We start from the raw sequence: 26,363 nt of genomic DNA on the forward strand, positions 1-26,363 counted from the left end.
GCAAGCACTTCTTAACTACCTCCCATGCACTATCAACTTCTAGTCCTTGCAGTTGTACATGCCATGGCACTGAACCAATCAAACTCCTAAGCTTGTCATACTTTCCAGCCTGATAATTCCACATGTACCCTGTCTTAATTGAAAATTCTACACCTTTAGCCACCTCCCAAGTTAAGACCCTATGATCACTCTCACCAATTGGTGGCAATGTGGTCATATTTGTTACAGCCAAATCCTCAGATGTAATTACTAGGTCAAGCACTCTCTGACCCCTAGTATTTTCCATTACATGCTGTCGCAGATAGTTATCCCTTAATAACCGCATAAAATCCAGTTCCTTCCTCCCGTGTGTGTCCTCTCCTCACTCCAATCAATGCGACCATAGTTGAAATCTCCCATAATAATCACCCTCCTTCCACCCATTTCTTCTATTTGCTTGTGCATACTGTCACCACCATCTTTTCCATCACCTGGTCTATAGCAGCACCCAATTGTATATTTAGTTCTGCTAGCCACAATCTCACACCAAATGGCCTCAAATGTGCTCTTTTCTCTATCCTGCAATTCAACTTCTATTCTCCTTGGCTGAAGCTCATCAGCTATCATCAACAATACTCCTCCCCCCATTTTATTCTCTCTGTCATTCCTGAACACACTATACCTATCACATTCAATCCCACTAGTTATATCATCTACAGTGGGATTGAATGTGATGGGTATAGTGTGTTCAGGAATGACAGAGATATACTGGATGTTAGTGTATAAATAGTGTAAAAGAAATTATAAGATAGTGATATCCATTCTACACTGCTTGGAAGGAAGTCAGTGGAAAAAAAAAATAGCCATGGCATCCACCTTAAGATGGAGGACCTATAATAATTGTAGCAATCAATTGGAATTTTGGACCATTCTTCCTGTATGCATTAATGGGGTGGGTGGGGGTGGGGGATGTTGATAGGGTTGAGATCTGGGCTCTGTGGAGGCCAGTCAAGTTTGGTGACATTCATGCCCACAAACCATGCAGTTACAGCAGCCTTCTGACATTGTGCATTGTCTTGCTGAAAGAGACAATGGTCATTTCCATAGAAATGCTACAAAGTATGAAGCATTGCATTGCCCAGAATATTCAGATACCTTTTGGAGTTCAGTGTTCATGGCACCACAAACCAGGAACATACCACACTACCACATCTGAATTCATAGTTGGGGTTACGCACTCTGATAAGACATTCACCATCCATCTGCTCAGTAAAGGGTGTAGTGTGATGTGTTGCTCCATGATAGATTTCCATGTTGGTTGGGGTAATGTAGGACTAACATATTGCTGTCGTACAAGCAAACTCAATGTGGTGACCCTCAGTTCTGAATGTTTTTGTGCAGATTCATACTCTAGTCGATGCCCAGAACTTTGCATTCAGTGTATCAGCCAATGAATGGTGTTTCTTACCTGTTATCCTTTGTAGTATCCCGTGGTTACTTTCAGTAAGTGTAGCGTGTCATCTACTGTGAGTAGCACTTGCAGTTGATTCCTTTCTTTTAGTGTTACACGGTGATCGGCATTTGTTTAAAATTTTTTATGGAATTTACAACCGTGTTAAAAAAACTTTTCTTTTATCCTGACGTTTCGATCTTCATATCAAGATCATCATCTGGAAAATACATAAATATACAATACAAGCTAGAGAAACAATGGTTTGATCACATATTATTCTACTGGCATGACCTCTAGTGGAAAAAAAAAATTATAAATTACATCAAGCTAAATTCTATTTATGATGACAGGATTAAACATTCTTTCTTACAGATAGTTTTCTTTCAGAAACAATCATGTCCTATTTTTAGTAATACAATTGTTATTTAAGATACTGGATTGACTACAGTTCTGTTTATAGTTTTTCTTAATGAGGAAGGTTCCGTGGGTCAAATATATGCCTTCAATAATATTGGGATTTTAAGACCATTATTGTTCAGATTGGGGTGGTTGATAATGATCTCACAGGCTTCCTCAAATTTCCGTTCACACATGTTTTAGTGCTTTTCCAGACAGTTCCGTCTAAGGTATTAAGGGCATGATCCGAAAGGCCAGCTTCACCATAATTATTATATTTAATGTGTCGTTTATGTTCTTTTTTGTCTGATAGGAATTGTGCACCCTGTTTCTCCTATATATGGTATGTTGCAAGTACAATAAATACAGTATACTCCAGGGTGGGCTAGTGGGTCTTTGGATGAGTTGAGTAAGCTTTTTAATTTTGCAGGAGGTTTAAAGGTGGCTTTGAGGTTGTATTTTTGTAGTACCTGTTATTTTGTCTGATGTTCCTTTAATGTAGGGAATGGTTATAAGTTTTACTGTAGTCTGGTTTGTCTTTGTTTTTCATTGAGGTTTTGTAGAGAATTTTGTTAATAGTGTTTTGACTGTATCCATTTTTTTTGGAAAGTATTGCTGATAATTTTAAATTTGTCTTTCAGTGCCTGTTCACTGGAACAGATCGTCTGAGCCCTGTTTTTTTTAGAGTATTGATGACACCTAGTTTGTGTGTACATATTGTCCTGTATGTGTCGGTTTCCGATAAACATTGAAGGAAAGATTGCCAGAGGGAAGACATGTGACAAGTGTATCTAGAAACGGAAGTGTGTTATATTTTTCAATTTCAGTTGTGAACTGTATGCGTTTGTGTTGTTTGTTTAGGTGGCTAAGGAATGTGTCTAATGTCTGGTGGCCATGGGACGAGATCGCGAAAACATCGCCAACGTATCTAAGCCAGACTTTGGGTTTTAGAGGAGAGGAACCTAAAGCAAGTTGTTCAAAATGTTCCATGTAAAAGTTAGCAATGGGGGGGGGGGGATAATGGCAAGCCCATGGCTGTGCCTGCTTTTTGTAGGTAGAAGGCGTTTTGCTATACAAAATTACCAGAACGTAATATATGCGTAATACCCCTCCTATATCAAAAACACACAACACTTCATAAATATCAAAAGATGATTTATTAAGTCAGTTTTGACGTCTCTGCCCTCTTTATGAATGTCCCAATCAATGACACAATCCTTCTACAAAACAACTTCCCTCCAGATATCATGCCGCTCTTTGCGCATGTATTACGTTCTGGTTACTTTGTATGGCAAAACGCCTTCTACCTACAAAAAGAAGGCACAGCCATGGGCTCGCCATTATCCCTCCTTGTTGCTAACTTTTACATGGAACATTTTGAGCAACTTGCTTTAGGTTCCTCTCCTCTAAAACCCAAAGTCTGGCTTAGATACGTTGACGATGTTTTCACGATCTGGTCCCATGGCCGCCAGATATTAGACACATTCCTTAGCCACCTAAACAAACAACACAAATGCATACAATTCATAATTGAGATTGAAAAACATAACACACTTCCGTTTCTAGATACACTTGTCACACGTCTTCCCTCTGGCAATCTTTCCTTCACTGTTTACTGGAAACCGACACATACAGGACAATATATACACATAAACTCCTACCACCACCCAACACTAAAAAAACAGGGCTCAGACGATCTGTTAATTCCCTACAAAACCTCAATGAAAAACAAAGACAAACCAGACTACAGTAAAACTATAACCATTCCCTACATTAAAGGAACATCAGACAAAATAAACAGAGTACTACAAAAATACAACCTCAAAGCCACCTTTAAACCTCCCGCAAAATGAAAAAATTTACTCAACTCATCCAAAGACCCGCTCCCTCCACTAGCCCACCCTGGAGTATACTGTATTTATTGTACTTGCAACATACCATATATAGGAGAAACAGGGTGCACAATTCCTATCAGACAAAAAGAACATAAACGACACATTAAATATAATAATTATGGTGAAGCTCGCCTTTTGGATCATGCTGTGAATACCTTACACGGAATTGTCTGGAAAAGCACTAGCTGTCTACATTGCACTAAAACATGGTATGAATGGAAATTTAAGAAAGCCTGTGAGATCATTATCAACCACCCCAATCTGGACAATAATGATGGTCTTAAAATTCCAAACATATGGAAGGCATATATTCGACCAATGGAACCTTCCTCACTAAGAACAACTATAAACAGGACTGTAGTAAATCCATTATCTTAAATAACAGTTGTATTACTAAAAATAGGACACCATTGTTTCTGAAAGAAAACCATCTGTAAGAAAGAAAGAATGTTTAATCCTGTTATCATAAATAGAATTTAGCTTGATGTAATTTATATTTTTTTCACTAGAAGTCATGCCAATAGAAGAACATGTGATCAAACTATTGTTTCTCTAACTTACAGTTAATAATGTAACTGAGCTTGTCTTGTATATTTATGTATACTCCAGATGATGATCTTGATATGAAGATCGAAATGTCGGGATCATAAAAAATTTTTAAATGAATGCAGTTGATTCTCTATGCTTCCATCATGGTATGATTGTTTGAACAGATGGGCCACAGCACTGGCTGAAAATTTAATCTTCAGTATTCCATTCCAGATATCCCCAGTTTGTCTGGTAAGTGAATCAGAATGAAATTTTAATGACCATAACTTAAGCATATTTCGTGGCTAATGTGAAAATTCTAGTTTTTACGTTATATAGTTTGTTCTGTTGAATGAAGTCTTATGACAATTTTTTTTAAATTACAGGCTGGTAACTCAGGAAGTAACATTTTATGTACAGAACATGAAGAGTATGAATATCCCTTGTGGTATCAACTACAATGGATTAGAAGGTTTATGGAATGCAAGATGATTTTCAAGTATAGATTGAAACTTTAATGTCTTTCAGAATATTTTCGAAGCCAGAAAATGCGATTCTTGTAATTACAGATGTACAGATTTGTTGATACATAAAAATACTATTTTTATTTTTGAAGGTTGTGCTGTGATATTAATGTAAACTTTAAAATATGCAATACGTTTATCATGTAAACTGGATTCACCATTTTGTTCTTAAACTTAGAAAGCATAATGTTGGGTAAAAACAAGATATGTTATCTACAAACTCTGGATTCAAATTACTGTCTTCATATCTGGAAGCCTGAAGTAGCTTAAAAAAAAAAAAAGTGATATTTTTGCATTTAGTTTATTCAAACCACCCTAAACTAGGTGTTTCAATTCTAACAAAAGAATGCTGGTATTTTTAATGCAAATATATATATATTATATAGTGAGAATTGTACCACGATTGCATCCAAGTTTCATACCAACCACCTATTTTTGAGAAGCTGGCTTGATATATTTGGCTAAATCCTATTATATCTACTAATTAGAATGGGATGGAATTGCTAAGTTCTTTCAGTAAAATAACTATCTTAGGATAAGATAACACCCCAGTTTACCAGTGTTTTGAGAGTAAACATAGATGACATTTGGTAGAAGCTCCTGATTAGAGTTCTCTGAAAGTTGAGATGTTGCTTATAATTGTTAATTTCGATTAGTTTTGTGTCCACATTGTTTAAAGAGCTCAACTTGAAAATTTTGTATGGCGAAATACATTAATTGATGAGTGCAGAGAGGTATGGATCAAGTCACAAGACCAAAGCAAATTAGAGGTGGTGTGCTTATGTGAAGTCCTTCGCAGGACAAAGTGCACACTGAGAAATGGAGGAAATTGTGGGTGATGTGAAGATTACCAATTAGGATGCAGAAACAACACTGAACCTATCACTATCCTATATATATATATATATCTGAGGTTGGCATTCTGCCAAAGACAGCCACAGTCCTTAGATCCACTAGGTGTTCACCAGCTTTCTAGCAGTTGTAAACTGTCCTACTATGGCCAAGCTTACATGTGATATCATCACTGACTGATATACTAGAAAAAATGCCATCATAAAGAGTTCAAATTCCCATGGCTTGTATTCATCTTTTGTAAATAATTACTGGCAAAAACCACATAAATAAAATGACTAAGATCACATACAGCCTTATTGTGTACTTTTTAAGATTGAGACAAAACATGAAGAGGTATTTACAAACTTGTTTTTTTTTAATTCATTCAATATGCAACAGATGTTGCATTTGGGAACAGGATATCATAGGTGGAGTTCATTGTTACAAAATATAGCATATGTTGTCTCATAGGCTAATTCAACAATAAATAAATCCTTTATGTATGTTGTCCTTGGTTACACTGGATCAGACATCATATTGTGAAGTACCTGATGAATGACTTTCATTCAGATATTTTATTTTGTTTTTATAAATTAGGTGCCCTATTTATTAAGCAATCTTTTTTTTAAATATATATATATATATATACATACACACACACACACTGTCAATGAATTTAATTTAGCATTATAATTAAATTTGGGAAACCACGTTGTTCAATAATCATTATCTCCTAGTAAAGTAGCATTTTGCTATTCCACCAACCATAAGATTAAGGAGAGAAGAAGAATTTGCCTATCTTTGTCTCTACAAAAGAACATAAAATTATGTAATGTTATCAAAAACAGTTTCATAACACATGGAGTTGGCAAAATTTATTGTTTATGAAACTATCATTATTTTACTTTAATAAAGTGAAACTGCATAATAAAACTGTTTATTTTAGATATTGTTTCTTCCGATTATTCAAAGGAAAATTGCCATCGAGCTAGCATGCACGGACAGCTGAGCAACAGGAATCTTTCTCCTGCTGAGATCAGGAGAAAGAGTTATAGGAATGTACAGTCATCCCTCGACCTATTCTGGGGTTCTGTTCCATCTGACAGGATGTAAGTCAATACATTAAATCGATAGAGTTATAGGGGTTAGGGACTTAACAGTAATAAGCATACTGTCATTTTAATTTTTAAACCTTATTATAAAACCATACTGTGCATTACTGCCACTATAAAACAGGAGAATAATCACCCAAATCTTTCTCCACAATCACATCTTCATTATCTTCCCTATGTGAAGGACCAGGCTGCAGCTCTTCTGGTGTAACCTTTGTTTTATTGATGAAAATGTCTAATGTGCTTTGCTTATTCCTCTTCTTTTCATCATAAATTGGTTTATAGCAAACAAATGCATCATGTACTTTCCTTTCTACTAATAAGTAACATTCAAACATTGGGGTCCATTTTGAGAATATATCAGACTCTTCACTGTGAATTGTTTAACTACCTCTCCTTCTCTTTTTCCTCTTCCTTTTCTTGTTCTTCCTCTACTGCAATATGTTGTCCCTCCAGTTTCAACCAATTCTTCGTTGGTCAACTCTTCAGGGGAAATTTCAGAGTTGACCTATGTCGTCATCATTCACTTCGAGGTTCAGATTGTTTGCTAGGTCCATTATTTCTTCACTTAATTTACAAAGGTGTTAATTTTTTTTCAAAACTTCCAAAATCGTGCCCAAACCGTTTTAATGTCTTTTTCCATATGCTACTCATACGTTGAGAAATCACTTCATCACAAACTACAGCAATATTTTTAATAACATGATAAATATTGAATGCTTTCCAGAATTGCACGAGTCTGGTTGTTTCCTTCAGTAGCAGAAATGGCTTGTGAAAAAGTTTTCCGTAGATAATAAGCCTTGAACACTACAACTTCCTGATCCATCAGTTGGATCAGTGAAGTAGTGTTTGGAGGGAGAAACATCACCTTGGTGAAGATCACCGATACAAGATAGATGCCCTGGAGCATTATCTGGAATAAATAAAATTTTAAATTCTACATTTTATTTCACACACTAGCTTTCCATTTCACTATAGTTGATTAAGCCATCCGCAAACAATTTTTGAGTCATTCTTATATCACCGCTAATGAACTGGAAGCGTATGCTTCCTAATGTTTTTGAAGGTTTGTTGATTCTCACTATGCCATATCACAAATGGCTTCAGTTTATATCCAGCCACATTACCCCCTAACAGAATCGTAACACAGTCTTTAAGAGCTTTGAAACCAGGCATAGATTTTAGCTTTTTGTGGATGAATTGCCCGCTGGGGCATTTTTTCCCGAAACAAGGTCTCATCCACATTAAATATTTGCTGTGACAAATTTCCTCCATAATAATTTTATCAAATTTCTCCACAAACTCCTTGGCAGCCTTCTTATCAGAACTTGCAGATTCACCATACATTTTCACAGTATACAGTGCAAAACACTGCTTGATTCTCATGAACCAACCTGAAGAAGCATTGAATTCATAGTCGTAACCAGTTCTGCTTTCTCCTTCAACATGTTGAAGAGACTTAGTGCCTTAGCGGTTATGGTCATAGTGCTAAGAGGTATGCACTTCTAGTTCAGGACCTCTATACATGATGGAAGTACCTTTTCCAATCATTGTTAGGACCTTGTTGTTGCTCACATCTTTTTCTGCAATTCTTCACTAGGTTTTTTTAATTGGGCATGTAAGGGCCATGCTGCACAAAATATCGTGAAATATTTAACGATAAATACACAACTATTTTTTAAACACAAAATCAACAGCAGAACTGTTGAAGCCACATGCCAACTACCAAGGGAGGTTGTTGCTGATATTTATTCCATTATGGGATCACAGACGTAAGGTGAGGGATGACTGTATTTGGAAGGATCTCTAATGTTATTCAAGTTTTGAAAGAGCAAATTCCACTACTACTTTAGGCCTACTGGTGTTTATTTAATCTTGTATTTATTCCTGTCAACAGATGAAATTGAAGATGGATCATTTGGTATCAAGCAGAAAGTTGTGTAGTACACAATCCTAAAAATAACTGAATTCATGTAATGAAGGATGGTTTAGAGAACTGTAAGCCAACAGTAGATACCTTTCTGAAGAAGGGTAATTTTTCCAGTATTTTTTTACATAGAAGTCTTAAGTTGGACAAAGTTCTTGAATGTTGACTTTGAATTACTGAGATGGTTCTCATTTGGAAAGTGATTAAATTCATTGTATTAGAAAGCCAAAGTTGTTAATCCTAGAAGAGATTTGTTTTGTTAATTTCTTTTTGTATGCTTGAGAGAAAGTGTATCTCATGAATTTTATGTAAAAACACTTGTCTTATTTAGGGGATAAAGTAACATATGAGATTTTAAAAGTTTGGGAATTGTTTTAAAGTAGATGAATGGTATCAGAAAGATTTAAACAATACTCATGGTATAAGCCTAACCTACGTGTTTGTAGGTGTGGGAAACACAAACACACGTGTATGTGTGTCACACACACACATTTAAACAGTATTCTCTCACTTCCCTCATTAAATTTATGTATAGCATTTTAGCCAAAATAACAAACGGTGCAATTATAAAAGATTTTGTATTCTCCTAGTCTTCATAGGCTGTTTGGGTGATCTTAACAATCATGGAGACTTTTTTTTTTATTTAGAACTCAAAAGGCAACTTTAAAGTGAGGATGGGGTCAGAGCTATATAACTGAGAGGAGACCTCCACATAGTCTTGGAGGTCTTTAACACTTTCATTGCCAAGCTGAAAATTGGAATTTCGTGTGGTAGCCAAATTGTTTTTATTTTTTTTTTTGAGTTAGCGACGTCCACGCGATAACGTTCATTGCCAAGCTGAAAATTGGAATTTCGTGTGGTGGCCAATTTTTTTTTTTTTTTTTTTTTTTTTTTAGTTAGCGACGTCAACGCGATAATGCGTGATTGGCAATGAATGTGTTAAAGGCATGCGAAAAACTAACCAGGGGCTCTGACCTAATGTCCAATCCTCACCTTCTTGTGGTGCATCCTGTTAGGTATCTACCTGAATACTGAACAAAAGAGAATGGGCTGGCCATTTGGGATTTAACCGACCAAATTGTATTCTTATTGGCTTAAACCAAAATATAAAATGATGATACAACATGACAGAATTTAATGCCAGCTGGAACATTGCCCAGTTAAACAAGGCCCCTGTTTTTTTTCGCCAGGTAACCAGGGCAAAAAATGAAAAGTGAGCTACTGGAACCAATCCTAAAACACACTCCTAACTCAACATCCGAGTTCAAGATCAGTACTATCAACATAAGAAGGCTGAATGGCAAAGAAATTGAGCTAGCTGAAGATATGGATAAGTATGAGATTGACATAATTAGGGGTGACTGAAACAAAAAAGACAAAATCTGGTGATTTTTCTGAGCAATAAGTACAAAATGTTATATTCAGGCAATAACAATCAGGGAAAAGAAGGTGTAGCTATAGTATTGAATACCAAATACAACTAATCTTCTTGAATGGCAAGCAATATCAAGATGTAGGCAAATATCAGAATAGAGAACTGGACAATGTAGAAGTGGAGAACTTTTTTGAGGATTTAGAGAAAACTGACACAATGAAAAAGGAAAAGTTGGTCCTTGTTGGGGATATAAATAGCAGAGTAGGAAATGATTGTAACACATACAAAAATATTTTGAGAAAATTTGGAAAAAAGAGCAAAGCTAATAATAATGGAAAATACCTGTTGGATTTCTGCTCCGGACATGGACTGGTTATTACTAACACCATGTTCCAACATAAGAGTGTTCAGAAATTCACATGGAGAGAAGAGGCAAGGAATAAGAAAAGTCTCATTGATGTTTTCTCCCTGGTGCAGGACACTAGAGTGTACAGAGGATTTGAAATTGGAAGTGATTACCATTTGGTCTTGAGCAGGATAAAATTGAATTTCATATTAAAAAGAATAAAAGTTGAGCAGCGCTCAGATGTGAACTGAAGACTAAAATACACAAACGTTATTCAAGAAAAAATAAAAGAGTTTGAGAAGAGGAACCAAACCTTGGAGATTCAGCGGGAGGCCCTGAAGAAAACCCTGATTGATTCAGCCAGAGAGGCATGTGGGGAGGTTGTCTGCAAGGATAGAAAAATCAGAACTCCATGGTGGACACAGGAAGCTAAAGAGGCAGTGAAGGAAAAGAAGAAAGCATGTCAAAGTTCCTTGCAAATAAGCCAGCTTGTACTATAGACTTTGGTAAAAACATAGAAAATAAATATCAAAAATGTGGCAAAATATTCTGAAGGCTGTTGAAAAAGCTCAGAAATGGAGGAAGGGGTATTGTAAAAGGAATTAGAGATGATAAAGGCAACATGAAAGCTGGTGAAAAAGATATCCTTGATGAATGGAGTAATTACTTCCAAAAACTGCTAAACTAAACAATCATTGCATGCCGGTTGAGTGTTTTTTACTACTGCGCTGTCACTGATAGTTTCATTTAGCAATTTTTGAAAGTAATTACTCTATACATACATACTTTTGATGGCTTTTTCTACTTGAAGTAGAAAAAGTCATGAAAATCCTGAAATATGGAAGGAGTAGATGATATTTGACCTTTCTGGTCAAATATCATCTACTCCTTCCATATTTCAGGATTTTCATGATTTTATACCTCAAGTATGGAGGTATAAAAGTCTTACAATGACTGCACTGCATAGTTCAGTAGGCCTTGACGGGGGACCTATTCCAGATGATTGGAATAGAGCTCTCATAGTACTCATACAAAAAGGGAAATAAAACTGAATGTGAGAATTACAGAGTTATTATGGAGTGTTCCTGGTAAGATTTATGCAAGTATACTTGAGAAATGGTTGAGAAGGATTGTGGAAGGGAAGCGTGGTGAAGAACAACCTGGAATCAGGCCAAGTAGAGCCTGTCAGAATCAGATTTTCATTTTCGACAAATAGTTGAGAAATCATGGGAATATAACAAAGATCTGTATTTAAGTTTTGTAGACCTGGAAAAGGCATATAACAAGGTGCCAAGAGAAAAGCTATTCAAAACACATCATATCAAGCAATACTTTTCGAATAACTGTTGTAATAGATTTGGTGTGAAAATAGGTAGAAGCATTGAAAATATCAACTGCATTGTTAATGGAGAATCTATAGAACAAGTAAAACATTTCAGCTACTTAGGCACGATTTTTAGTGAAAATGGTAAATTAAATATGGAAATAGACTACAGAATCAATAAAGCTGGTATGGTAGGAAGTCAACTGAATAAATTTATATGGAATAAGAGAGAAATTAGTTATATACAAGACAATGTTCAAACCAATTTTCACTTATGGATCTGAGAGCTGAGTTAGAAATAAAAAAAACTTGACCAAAGACTAGAGAACCACAGATATGAGAGTCCTGCAAGAGATTAGAGGTGTAAACAGGTGACATCAGTGGCTATAGGATGTTAGGGAAGAACTTAACATTGTTAGCATCCAGAAATGTTTTAGCAGAGCTAATCTCTGATGGTATGGTCACTTAAACAGTATGAGACAGAAAAGAGTCTCATACTTTTGCTAATCTCAAGATTAGCAAAACAAGTGTTTTCTGCCAGATTGGCAGGGAAAATACCCTGAGGAAGACAAAGATATAGGGGGATTGATACAATAAAAAGTCCTTTAGAAGATAGAAATGTTGGAGTCTTGACAGGTAACAGATTGATTTGGAGGAAAATTGTAAAGAGGAATTTAGTAATGATGTAAGTTTTTCATGTAGTACTATCATATCCTGTATACCCCTTGAGGATACATATCAGGAATTTGATGATGATTGTTGTAGAATTTTTGCTATTTTATTTGTCCAACATTTTTGATGTAAAGTAAGGAAACTTCACAAGTAAGATAGCTATGATCTGCAACTGGGATAAGAACATCTCAGAAGGAAATGGGTTGATTTTTTTTTTTTACTTCTAATGTAAATTTGATTTTGCTTCTTAAAGGAAGTCAGCAAAATTAGAGTTTCTTCTGAGTCTGGCCAAACAATTAACACATTGTCCATGTATCTCAATAGCTGTTTATTCAAATATTTTCATGTATAGTTTAGCAAGGTGTGGAGAAATTACTCTGCCTAAGTCTTCAGATTGTTCAAAATAGTTGTCCTGGAATTTTAAGAAAGTATTCTCTCTAGATAATGTTTGGAAAGTTTAACAGTATCAGACAAAGATTTCTTCTCAGATTAAAGATTGTTTCTTCTCTTGGAACACTAGTGAATAAACTTTTTACACATCCAAAGTAGCCAGGATGTCTGTTGGATTAAGTTTATAAACAAAATAAAGTAGTTTTATATATATATATATATATAAAAGATATTTTTTCCTACGTGTCTTCCACTATGGGTCTAAGTAGAATACTTAGACCCATAGTGGAAGATGATTGCAACATGTTGATATGATGATTGCAACATAGTGCAACATGTTGATATGTGGGATAACAGGATGTTTTGAAGTAATTTGTTCTTTAATTTCTTTTGGCCAGTTACAAAGATTTCTTAATAAAAAATGAAAACATCCTAGTATTTAAAGTTGACAAAGGAAATGCAACTTTGAATCCAAAATCACAGTTGCATTTCCTAATATCAAAAGCTGAAAAATGAAATGGAAATGTGATTTTAGATTCAAATGATATAAACAAGATGAATGACCAACTTTAACAGTAACACACAAGCAGTTAGATAATGACCCAACCTGGATGATTCATAATAAAACTAGCTAAGGATTTACATATTAACGAATTAGGGTATGTAACAAGTATGCTACATCTTGTAATGATGAACTGCATGTATGATATCTTGTTTACACGTCCAACATCTGTCACATGTTGAATGAATTAACAAATGACAGGTTGTAATTTAGAAATCTCTTGCTCAATTTGAAGAAGTACACAATAATGCTGTATGATACAAGTCAGGTTTTTTTTTTTTTTATTAAAGTGATTTACTTTTTTTACGTGGTTTTTGCCAGTAATTATTTAAAAGCCATCTTATTCAACTGTAACAGGTAAAATAAGAGCTATTCCCAGAATCTGCCTCAGCCTTTTAAAGAACCCAAACCTCAACAAATTTGGGAAGCACTCATCCTTGAGATTACAGCTTAACCGTCAAGAAAATCAATTCTGGCCCACTGGATGCTGGACTTTTTAGAAGACTTTAGGCTCAACTTTGGATCCCATGTTTCACTTCACATGCCTCACTTACCCAATGTAGTGCTGTGTTACCTGAGGATGCAATTTAACTCTTCCGAAATATCAGAAATATTAACTAAATTTATCATAATTAATATTTAGTCCACACTGCCATCTCCTTAAAAAAAATACAGTTATGAAGAGAGGGTACAGACAGTGAATATATTGCCACAGTACAGTACAGATGAATTGAGGACTATGATTGCAAATGAGTCAATGTGTAGGTTGTACAGGCAAGTGTGACAGTGAAGGAAAAAAAATGCTGAATATATATGATATTCTGGTATGGGGATAGTTTTTAGACATTAGTAGGTCCTTTCATTCCCCTTGAACAGACCTTGACCCATTATCAGAAATGTTTCATTCAAGCATTTTGTGACCTCATCTGGCTGCCTAATTCTCTTCTCTTCATTTGAATCCCATTGACAGTTTGTGGGATAATATGGAATGCATTATGCACCAAGTGTAGAAAGAAATGTAAGAAAAATTTTGAAATTTGACAAGAGAGCTGATATTGGAGTTGCCCTGGTTTGCACTACTTAAGATAACCTTTTATCAGTGCTTAGGCCTGATAGTTGTTTCAAATTGTGGGTTCTCATCAGAGACCAGAAGCTCTCAATATCAATCAATCCTAGGTCCAAAAGTTAAATTCAACATAAGTGAACTCTCAGTATATAATCAAATTACTGAAATATGGAGCCAAAGGGCTTCAATTTGAAGCTGTTTGGCTGTATATTATGAAGTGTTTGAGGGAATGTGGATTATAAAGTTTTCTGAATAGAAGGAAAAGAGGAAATATAGAGACCAAGTTAATTCTACCAGATTAAAACACAAGGAATTATAAAAAGTGGATGGGAAGATCGAGAGGCCATCCCTGAAAGCTGTGCTGAAGAAGGGTGTGAAAAGTTGATTTTTTACATAGAGTTGTTGATGAGTAGGATGTATTGCTGAAATGCATTGTGAATGCAGTGAAAATAAACAAAATGGTTGAGTGGACCTGATATGATTCTATTGACTCCAATGGAGGTTTTTCTCAGCCTATATATATATATATATATATATACCCCACTATTGGGTCAAGGCCAACACCATTGTGGGAAGGTTGGGTCTACTTCTCTAATGGTGACCCATTCCATCTTGGGAGAATATTTATATACTTGTATGAAGGTGAAAGACAATCACAAACATTCATGCCGATGGCAGTATTCAAACCTGCCAACCAGGCCAGCTCCATGGAGGTTACCCGAAATAATATTTCACAGATTCAGTTTATCATTGCAACCAAATATGAACTCACATTAGTGACTCAAATCTTTTCATTTCCTAATATATAGTATAGAATAATTATGTGAAAAAATGTCATATCATCATATTCTATTTCCTACCAAAATGAATTTATAACCCGAACTCACATTAGTGACTCAAATCTTTTCATTTCCTAATATATAGTATAGAATAATTATGTGAAAAAATGTCATATCATCATATTCTATTTCCTACCAAAATGAATTTATAACCCAAATTTTCAATCTATTTGTTTTGAAATATTCCACAAAATTTCCTTCAGTCACAAAATTAATAAATACCTGTTAGCATCTCTTAACTAGGCATATGCATCAAACCATCATGCTGAAGGAAACTACAGTAGTTACCAAAATCCCCAGATAGTAATAGTACCGAACTCTATATTATGTTTTTTTCCTATACATACTTATAATAAAGTTTAATTGATAAATTAGGCACGGTAAGAGATTACACCAATAACTAATAATGAAACAGAACAATTATAACAACATACTGTAATAAAAGTTATGTGAATGGAAACTTAGCAACCTCAGCAAAATGTTTTTTTTTCTTTTCTAGAACTGTCACCTTTTCACTTAAAAGGAAGTACTTAATGGCTTCTCTTTAGTATATCTGAATTGCTAGCGTCACTATTCTTACGCTTTTGGGCCATTATTAAGTAAAATAAGAGTTACTTGAACACAAGCACTGTGATATCATGACAGCTAATCTAACACATAACCGAGACAGCTACTAACTGACTAATGGGCAGGTTGCATATACAGTACAGCATGGATACGCTTTACAAAGGAGTGATTAGCGGCGTAGCTGGGGGGAGGGTCCGCCCCCAGGTGGCACTATTTTAGCGTTTAAGAAATCTTGCTATATTGTCTATAAAACAGCAACTCAGTGATGAAATTGACGATTTTGCTAACAGAAAAGCAACATTTTAGAATGTTGGAATTAAAGTTTTACTTAAAAAATAAACATGGTGTTTTTAATTTATTTGACTTTTTGTAGTATTTTTGGTGTGTACTGAGAGGGGTAGCAAAAGCTCTAGCTACAACACTTGGAATGATTCGTATTCCAGGCAGGACAATGCAAGATTTCATCATGCTGTTCAGAACAGTGCACAATTTAAAACTTTGTTCATAATGAGCATGTATTTTCTTGATCACAGAACTAATGTAAATAACTATTTGGGAACATTGATCAAGTGTAAACGGATAAGTATTTTAATACCGACTAGTTTCACCAAACTTAAACTGTTGGCATCGTCAGGGTACAAGCACTGAGGTTAAAACATATCACAAAATAGATCTTAACTGTAAATTCTAAAAATTTTAGTTACAAACTAAAATAATATCACGTTCATAATACACATATCACATGTACGTGATTTACTAGTTGTTTCTAAGGAATGTTCTATACTTTGCATTAAAGTTCATTTCTTGTGTGTTCAGAGATCTAATTAGGGTTTTCCATATCTCTGGAAGTATTAAACCTTGGTTCCTGTTAAGGTTATCTGTAGTGCATGCGACTGTGGCTGCTTCTCTAAACATTCGAGAACGGTAGTCTTCTTCTATGTAAGGGGCACAACTTTTGTCCCACTCAATAATGTGGTTTGTTATGGAGAAATGTGATGACAGGCCTGATGTGTCTTGTCTGTTGTTTTTAACATAACCAATGTGTTCCTTCTGTCTAATCTCGAGGCTTCTCGAAGTCTGGCCGATATAACTTGAACCACATGAGCATGGGTTATAGACTCCAGCATACTTTTAGAAAGGATGGGTATCTTTTGGAGATCATAGTAGTTTACGAATCATTTCTATAGGTTTGAACGTCACTCTTATTTTGTGTGGTTTGGGAGATTAGCAAGTTTGTTAGAGATACTGCTCACATACAGAATGGAGATTGTTGTAATATATTGAGTGTCTTCTCTTTGTGGTGGCTCAGAGAAAAGGATTTTGTTGATGAGTCTTTGTGAGTAGCCATTCAAGGCGAGGTTATTAGATATCAATGTTAATTCATCTGTTGCAATGCAGATAGCTCTTTTCTTTAGTATGCGTACTATGCTGAGTTTGTGAGAAATGTGGTGTGAGGAGCTGAAATGTAGATAATGTCCTGTATTCTTGGGTTTCTTGTAGATGTCCGAAATTCACAACATTTTGTGGATAAATTAAAAAACATTACTATATCTGAAAATGATCTACTTGCAAGTCTGATGTCACTTCTCTTTTTACAAACGTTCCTGTGGTGGAAGTTATCAACATCTTAGGCACTTTATTCCCACAAGATATAACCTCACTGTACAATCATTGCCTAAATTCAAACTATTTTTCTTGGAAGAAAACTATTTACCAACAATTAACTGGCCTGGCAATGGGTAGTCTCCTTTCACCTTCTTTTGCTGACCTATTTATGGAGGATCTCGAAAATAAAATTCTATCTCAAATAAATCCTAAACCAATAATTTGGTGGAGATATGTAGATAACATATTCATTGTATGGAACCACAACAAAGATGACCTAATTGATTTTCTCAACAAAATCAACTCCTTTCACTATTCTATTAAATTTACTCTAGAACTTGAAAAAAAAAATAATAACTACCGCTCTTAGACATCTTAATTAAGAAGCAATTTAATGGCCTTTTGAACCTATCAGTCTACAAGAAACCTACGAATATAGGATGTTACCTACATTTCAGCTCCTCACACCACATTTCTCACAAACTCAGCATAGTACACATACTAAATGTTGAAAGTTTATTTTTCACTTGGTTAGAGTATAATAAATTTAGTTTAATCCTTTATCCAAGTGTGAGCAAACAAAGTTTGCACCTGAAAGTATCTTCAGGACTGGGATAAGGTGGTACAACACCAGGGCACTCCTTGCAAAGGTGGAGCAAGCTACCAACACTTCTATCTCGGTATCTCCCATAATGCAAAACACATCTCCTTGCGGATATGTCTAATGTTATGCATTAAGGGAAGGGCCACAACCCAACTAAAAAAGGGTGGCACACCATTTGGCAACTCCTATAGGTAGAGATGACCTGCTAATGCTTCTGCCTGGTATCTCCACTTGGGCCTGGCTCCCACTGAAGAGACCTCAATAAAGGTCGAAACTTGGGTTGTGGCCCTTCCCTTAATGCATAACATTAGACATATCCGCAAGAAGATGTGTTTTGCATTATGGGAGATACCGAGATAGAAGTGTTGGTAGCTTGCTCCACCTTTGCAAGGAGTGCCCTGGTGTTGTACCACCTTACCCCAGTCCTGAAGATACTTTCAGGTGCAAACTTTGTTTGCTCACACTTGGATAAAGGATTAAACTAAATTTATTACACATACTAAAGAAAAGAGCTGTCCACATTACAACAGATGAAAAGGACCTCCAAGATGAATTAACATTGACATCTAATAACCTAGCCTTGAATGGCTACCCACTAAGACTCGTCAACAAAATCCTTTTCTCTGAGCCACCACAAAGAGAAGACACTCAATATATTACAACAATTGCCATTCTGTATGTGAGCAGTATCTCTAACAAGCTTGCTAATCTCCCAAACCACACCAAATAAGAGTGACATTCAAACCTATAGAAATGATTCGTAAACTACTGTGATCTCCAAAAGATACCCATCCTTTCTAAAAGTATGCTGGAGTCTATAACCCATGCTCATGTGGTTCAAGTTACATCGGCCAGACTTCGAGAAGCCTCGAGATTAGACAGAAAGAACACATTGGTTATGTTAAAAACAACAGACAAGACATATCAGGCCTGTCATCACATTTCTCCATAACAAACCACATTATTGAGTGGGACAAAAGTTGTGCCCTTACATAGAAGAAGACTACCGTTCTCGAATGTTTAGAGAAGCAGCCACGGTCGCATGCACTACAGATAACCTTAACAGGAACCAAGGTTTAATACTTCCAGAGATATGGAAAACCCTAATTAGATCTCTGAAATGAACTTTAATGCAAAGTATAGAACATTCCTTAGCAACAACTAGTAAATCAGGTACACGTGATAAATGTATTATTCACGTTCAATGCTATTTCAGTTTGTAACTATAATTTTTAAAATTTACAGTTAAGATCTATTTTGTGATATGTTTTAACCTCAGTGCATGTACCCTGACGATGCCAACAGCTTAAGTTTGTTAAAACTAGTTGGATGAATTTTAGCAACTTGTATGCAACACCATTTTGAACTCCACAGGAAAAAAAAACCTCTCAATCAATCCACCATGTGGATATTGTTTAAAGTGTTATAACAGCTAGTGTAGAGAATTCTTAACAACTTATGTAAAAAACGTTGTGGGCCAAACTATGATCAGAATCTGGCTACCATGGAATAATGCCAAGAACTGATAATCACATTTGGGGAATCCTCCTCACCTCACTGATCCTTCAACTATACATTTAGTTGCCAGTTTGAAGTACATCTACCTAGAAAGTATGTCAAACAGGTGCAACCATAAGGTTGCACCTGTTTGACAACTCGTATAGCAGAGTATATAAATTCTTTTTGCTATACCCTTTGGTATCTATTTGGTCTAGCTACTCACTGATGAAGCCTCAAGAAAGGCTGAAACCGGTCTGGGTAGTGACCTCCCACCATAATGTAATAACAGCATACATTTCCTAGGAAATGTGTTTTTACATTATGGAAAATACCAAGATTAGCGATCAGAACTTTCCCCACCTTTGCAATGAGTTGCCTGAGATTGTACTACGTACTAGGACTACTTGCTTTAGCTCACGCTAGTAATCGCCGATACTTTTATAGTTTACTATATTCAGCATGAAACTCTCTGATTCCAATCTTTGAGTTTCTTATTCAGTTTTAAAACAATGTGGGATTTAATATCCCCTTAATTTGAATAATGTTTATATCGCTGAAATGAAGCCTATTGGCTCTTTATATTTAAGTAACATAATGTTCTCTGGTTCTAGAAAATGCCAGCTAGATCCCTCTTGGACAGATGCCTAATGAAACATCACCAACATGCATATTAAAGAGCAGCTCTTTCCATGTTTGGAATTCAGAAAACATGGTTTCTATAGACTAGAGAACTGAACAGTTTTTTTCAAGAAAACTTGCTCGTGAGTCTACCACCTCATTGTATGTATGTCTTCATGTAACTCTGTATTTTACAACTTATCATGCAGTTAAGAAAAAATCTTCCACAAAAATAAAAATAAGGATGCACCAAATATTTGGTTTCAGCTGAATGAGAAAAATTCCTGTTATATGTATCTTAACAAACACAACAAATCAGGGAAAGTCTTCCCTCATGTTGCATGACTGCATACAAAGGCTTTAGCTATACATATAGGCACTTTCTTTTGGCTTTTTATTTTAGTTTATATTATGTAGTCTTAAAATAGTGAAAAAAAGTACAAACCTGGCCATGAATAATAATAAAAGCAATATTTAGAAGTTCAACAATTTATATGCAGATATAAAATATGCACGAAACAATATCCCCTAAAACAATATTCTAAGGGGATTAAAAAAAATGATTAATTATGTAAAATTGCAAGCAAAGCAATAAATTTGTAAAACTGAAATATCAAACCACAAAATCTAAAAAGTATATGTGACAAATAGGCAAAATCTTTGCATTATTTCACAATTTAAAAGAAAAGTTTTATTTTCTGATCTTTACACAATATTGTTTGGTTTTTAATGTTACCTATAAATTTAAATGCAGTTTTATTATATAGAAATGGGGGATATTATGGATATCTTATAGTCAAATGTAGAAAGAAAGTTTCATTTAAAAATTTTTGAAACTTAACTTTCAGAATCGGAGCTGGCTTAACTTGTACTAATGAAACAACACCAACCTGCCGAAGTACCCATATATTCATCTTTTGGTTCGTTAATTATGTTTCATGTCTGACAGCTGTTACGAACTGTTGGTTCTTTGTTCTTGTTAGAAACGAAGACAAATTTCTCATTCTGTATCACAGCAAAACTATGTCAGAAAGTTAAATTCATCATAAGTGCACTCTTAGTTAAGGTATAGAGTTGAAATGCTTAAATTTGTATATGGATGGATCCATAATATCTTCCATTTCAATATCTCACTTATGCCAAATTGAAGCCTTTCAATCTCCATACTTCAATATTTGACAGTTATTACATTTAAGGGAAAGCAAAGTTTTATATATATATATATACAGGGTGTTCGGGATAAATTTGACAGTTTCGTAAGGAAAAAGAAAATCTTCTTTGTATCTATTAAATTTAATGAATTGACAAAAAAACATTACAGGCAGAGTTAATTACAATACTATCAACAAGATTTACTCAAAATAACCACCATTAGCATCGATCACAGCTTCAATTCTGCTTCGGAACCTCGAACAAGCTGATGCTACAGCCTCCCTGGGAAGGGCCGCAAAAACTGTTTTAATTTTATCCATTAACTGGGTTTTTGTATTACTGGAAGTGCGATTGGTGTCTTTTTCAACTGCGCCCCATACAAAATAATCCATGGGGTTAAGGTCTGGGGAGTTTGGAGGCCAAACATTTGGACTGGTGAAGTCGTAGAAATTTTCAGACAACCATTTTTGACTTTTCCCAGAGGTGTGGCAAGGGGCCGAATCCTGCTGCCATACATACGGCCTACCATTGGCTACCCTTGTTATCGAGGGCTTGACTACAGTTAGCAACTCCACGAACAAAGCCCGAATTCCAATGCCAGGGTTCTTCAACACCTGTTCCTGCAGATTTGCGAGGAATTCTGCTGTACGAACGCAATCAGATCGTCTGCTAGGGATCTTTCTTCTTGCTACATCCTCGTAGTCACCATTGCAAGTCTCTAGTTCATGCCTGATTGTTTTTACTGTATTCAGGGAGCATTGGGCAGCAGTCGTAATATCCTTATTTTGATGGCGGGCACGAATCATCATGATACAAGTTATTCTCTTCCATGATTCAGGTGGGTTCCAGCTATCCATCCTTTCTGACATCTTGTATATGAATGAAGAAGGGTCCAAACTTTTAAATGAAGAGAAGTGTGTGTTAATACATGTAACTTACGGAAATATATATTTAATTATAAATATGTCAAATTTATCCCGAACACCCTGTATATATATATATATATTTTTTTTTTTTTTTTTGATAATTATTCTTATGTACTAACTGCTGTTTACTTATGAAAAATACTACCCTCTGAAACAGGATTGCTTTGGTAAGGAATGAGAGTGCTTGCCATTTAAAGATTTCTGCCTAGTCTCTGATAAAAGCCAACCATTTAAAACAGCTGTCAGGCCAGTGAAACCTTAATCAAAAGCACTTTCAAAGAAACACACACATTCGGATATGAAATAAGAATGGTTATCTTCACATTTCCATGTGGTTAGGTGAAGTATTATTTAACATATTTTTTAGTCTTTCTTTATTCTGCAATTTGGCCGGAGCATATGGAATTAGATTTTATCATCATCATCATCAAATTCCTGCCATTTACCCTCAAGGGGTGTACAGGATATGATAGTACTACATGAAAAAAATTACATCATTTTTAATTTCCTATCTACAATTTTCCTCCAAATCAGTCTGTTACTTGTCAAGACTCCAACATTATCAGATCTTATATTTCTATCGTCTAAAGCATTTTGTACCGTATCAATCCACCTATATCTTGGTCTTCCTCTGGGTCGTTTTGCTGCCAACCTGGCAGAGAACACTTGTTTTGCTAATCTTTCCTCGCCCATTCTGTTTAAGTGACCATACCACCTGAGATTAGCTCTGCTAACGCATTCCTGGATGCTGACAATGTCAAGTTCTTTCCTAATATCCTCGTTTTTAATATGATATTGCCATTGATGCCATCTGTTCATGCCTATAATCTTTCTCAGGACTCTCATATCCATGGTCTCTAGTCTTTGGTCAAGTGTTTTACTTCTGACCCAGCTCTCAGATCCATAAGTTAAAACTGGTTTGAACACTGTCTTGTACACAGCTAATTTAGTGTTCCGACTGATTTCTCTCTTATTCCATATGAATTTATTCAATTGACTTCCCACCATACCAGCTTTGCTGATTCTGTTGTCTATTTCTATATTTAATTTACCATCTTCAGTAAAAATCGTGCCTAAATAGCTGAAATGTTTTACTTGTTCCACAGGTTCTCCATTCACAACACAGTTGACATTTTCAATGATTCTGCCTATTTTCATTGTCTTTGTCTTCTTATTGCTGACCTTCATACCATATCTATTACAACAGCTATTCAATTTAGTCAGAGAATCTTGCAGACTTGTAGCAGATTTATTTAGAAGTATAACATCATCCGCATAAAGCAAAGAGCTGACATTAACATCTCCAATTTTGATATCAGGTTTAATACCACTTTCCTTCATAATGTGATCCATATAGATAATGAATAACAGAGGGGATAATGTACATCCTTGTCTCACACCAGATTTAACATTAAACCATCTTCCTGTACTTCCTTCAATTCTAACTGCTGACTTGCAACTCAAATAAAGACTAAGTATTGCTTGATATAATGCCCCATTGACACCATATAACTGAAGCGTATTGAATAGCTTCTCTCTTGGCACCTTGTCATATGCCTTTTCCAGATCGACAAAACTTAAATACAGATCTTTGTTATATTCCCATGCTTTCTCGACTATTTGTCGTACAGTGAAGATCTGATCCTGACAGCCTCTATTTGGCCTGAATCCAGCTTGTTCTTCACCAAGCTTTTCTTCCACAATTCTTCTCAATCGTTTCTCAAGTATACTTGCATAGATCTTGCCAGGAACACTCAGTAGGGAAATACCTCTGTAATTCTCACATGCAGTTTTATTTCCCTTTTTATATATGGGTACTATGAGAGCTCTACTCCAATCATCGGGAATTCGTCCCTCTGTCCAGGCTTTCTGAACTATGCAGTGCAGCCACTGTAAGACTCTTATACCACCATACTTCAGCATTTCTGGTCGAATATCATCTACTCCTGCTGCCTTTCCACATTTCAAGCCTTTGATGGCTTTTTCTACTTCTAGTATGGATATGTATTCCTGACTGCATGCCTGGTCAGTGTTTTTTACCACTGTGCTGTCATCACTGCTTGTTTCATTTAGCAGTTTTTCAAAGTAATTACTCCATACTTCAAGGATATCTTTTTCTTCCGTTTTCATGTCACCTTTATCATCTCTAATTCCTTTTACAGCACTCTTTCCTCCATTCTTAAGCTTCTTCAACAACCTCCAGAATATTTTGCCACCTTCTTGATATTTATTTTCTATATTCTTGCCAAAGTCCTCCCGTGACTTTTGTTTAGCTAGTTTTACACAGTGTTTAGCATTCTTGCATTTGTCTCTATATTCTCTAAGAGCACAAGCTGACTTATTTGACAGGAACTTTTGGTATGCTTTCTTCTTTTCCTTCACTGCCTCTTTAACTTCCTGTGTCCACCAGGGAGTTCTGATTTTTTTATCCTTACAGATAACCTCACCACATGCCTCTCTGGCAGAATCAATGTTTTCTTCAGAGTTTGCCACTGAATCTCCAAGGTTTGATTCCTGTTCTCAAACTCTTTCATTTTTTCTTCAATAATCTTTGTGTATTTTAGTCTACAGTTCACGTCTGAGAGCTGCTCAACTTTTATTCGCTTTAAAACTTTCTTACATGTTATTCTTTTCAATATGAAATTCAATTTTATCCTGCTCAAGACTAAATAGTGATCACTTCCAATTTCAAATCCTCTGTACACTCTAGTGTCCTGCACCAGGGAGAAAACATCACTATCAACAATAACATAGTCAATGAGACTTTTCTTATTCCTAGCCTCTTCTCTCCATGTGAATTTGTGCACATTTTTATGTTGGAACATGGTGTTAGTAATAACCAGTCCATGTCCTGAGCAGAAATCCAATAGATATTTGCCATTATTATTAGCTTTGCTCTTTTCTCCAAATTTTCCCAAAATATTTTTGTATGTCTCACAATCATTTCCTACTCTGCTATTTAGATCTCCAACAAGGACCAACTTTTCATTTTTCATTGTGTCAGTTGCTTTTTTCTAAAGCCTCAAAAAATTCCTCCACTTCTACCTTAGCAGAACCTTCTGTGGGACCATAGGCACAAATAAGTCTCATTGTCCAGTTCCCCATTCTCATATTTGTCCACATTACTCTACTTGAGACTGACTGCCATTCAAGAAGATTAGCCTCGTATTTTGTGTTGAATACTATGGCTACTCCTTCTTTTCCTTGATTGTGTTTTTAAATTGTTTTTGAATTAGATTTTAAACATTCTGAATTAATTCTTATAAACAAATATTTTGAATATAAAAAAAACTCCATAAAAATTTTTATCAATTATTAATGAGTGTATTTTTTTTTTCAAAACATTTGTTTATAATATTTAATTTAGAATGTTTGAAATAAAATTTAATTCAGTGTGCTTTGGTTAAATATTCAGCCCTTTGGTGCATCCCTAATAAAAAGGATCATAAATGATTTGCATCACCACTTACGTGCGCACACACTTAATCAAAAGCACTTTCAAAGAAACACACATTCGGATATGAAATAAGAATGGTTATCTTCACATTTCCATGTGGTTAGGTGAAGTATTATTTAACATATTTTTTAGTCTTTCTTTATTCTGCAATTTGGCCGAAGCATATGGAATTAAATTTTAAACATGCTGAATTAATTCCTATAAACAAATGTTTTGAATAAAAAATAATACTCAAAAATTTTATCAATTATTAATGAGTGTATTTTTTTTTTCAAAACATTTGTTTATAAAATTTAATTCAGAATGTTTGAAATAAAATTTAATTCAGTGTGCTTTGGTTGAATATTCAGACCTTTGATGCATCCCTAATAAAAAAGATCATAAATGATTTGCATCACCACTTATGTGTGCGTGCACACACACATACTTCTTGCATAACCTCAACAACCAGTACCCACTCGACCTACCATACACTAGTTCATAAAACTCCTGAGGTTTACTGGCGAAAAACTGATCCAGGTGTCTTTTGACAGCCTCCTCATTAGCAAAGGTTTTCCCGTTCAGAGAATTCTACAACGTTCGGAATAAGTGGTAATCGGAAGGTGCCAGGTCCGGTGAATATGGAGGATGCGGCAAAACATCCCAGCCAAGACACAACAATTTACTTCGGATTGTTAACGATGTCATGGTGAAAGACAACTCCTTTCTGATT

At 35.3% G+C, this 26,363-nt stretch overlaps 1 protein-coding gene across 1 annotated transcript in view; it reads left to right on the plus strand.

Moving 5' to 3' along the window:
• Positions 1-5,069, plus strand: part of scat (VPS54 subunit of GARP complex scat) — a 393,993-nt gene extending 388,924 nt beyond the window's left edge. Inside the window, exon 24 of the mRNA XM_090398663.1 lies at positions 4,638-5,069. Coding sequence (XP_090254789.1) covers positions 4,638-4,743 — 106 coding nt within the window. The 3' untranslated portion in view covers positions 4,744-5,069. The remainder of the gene's footprint in view (positions 1-4,637) is intronic.
• The last annotated feature ends 21,294 nt before the right edge of the window (positions 5,070-26,363 follow it).

The sequence above is a fragment of the Typopeltis vanoorti genome, chromosome 10 (genome assembly GCF_054136105.1).
Source record: "Typopeltis vanoorti isolate ZY-2024b chromosome 10, IOZ_Tvanoo_1.0, whole genome shotgun sequence".
Lineage (NCBI taxonomy): Eukaryota > Metazoa > Arthropoda > Arachnida > Uropygi > Thelyphonidae > Typopeltis > Typopeltis vanoorti.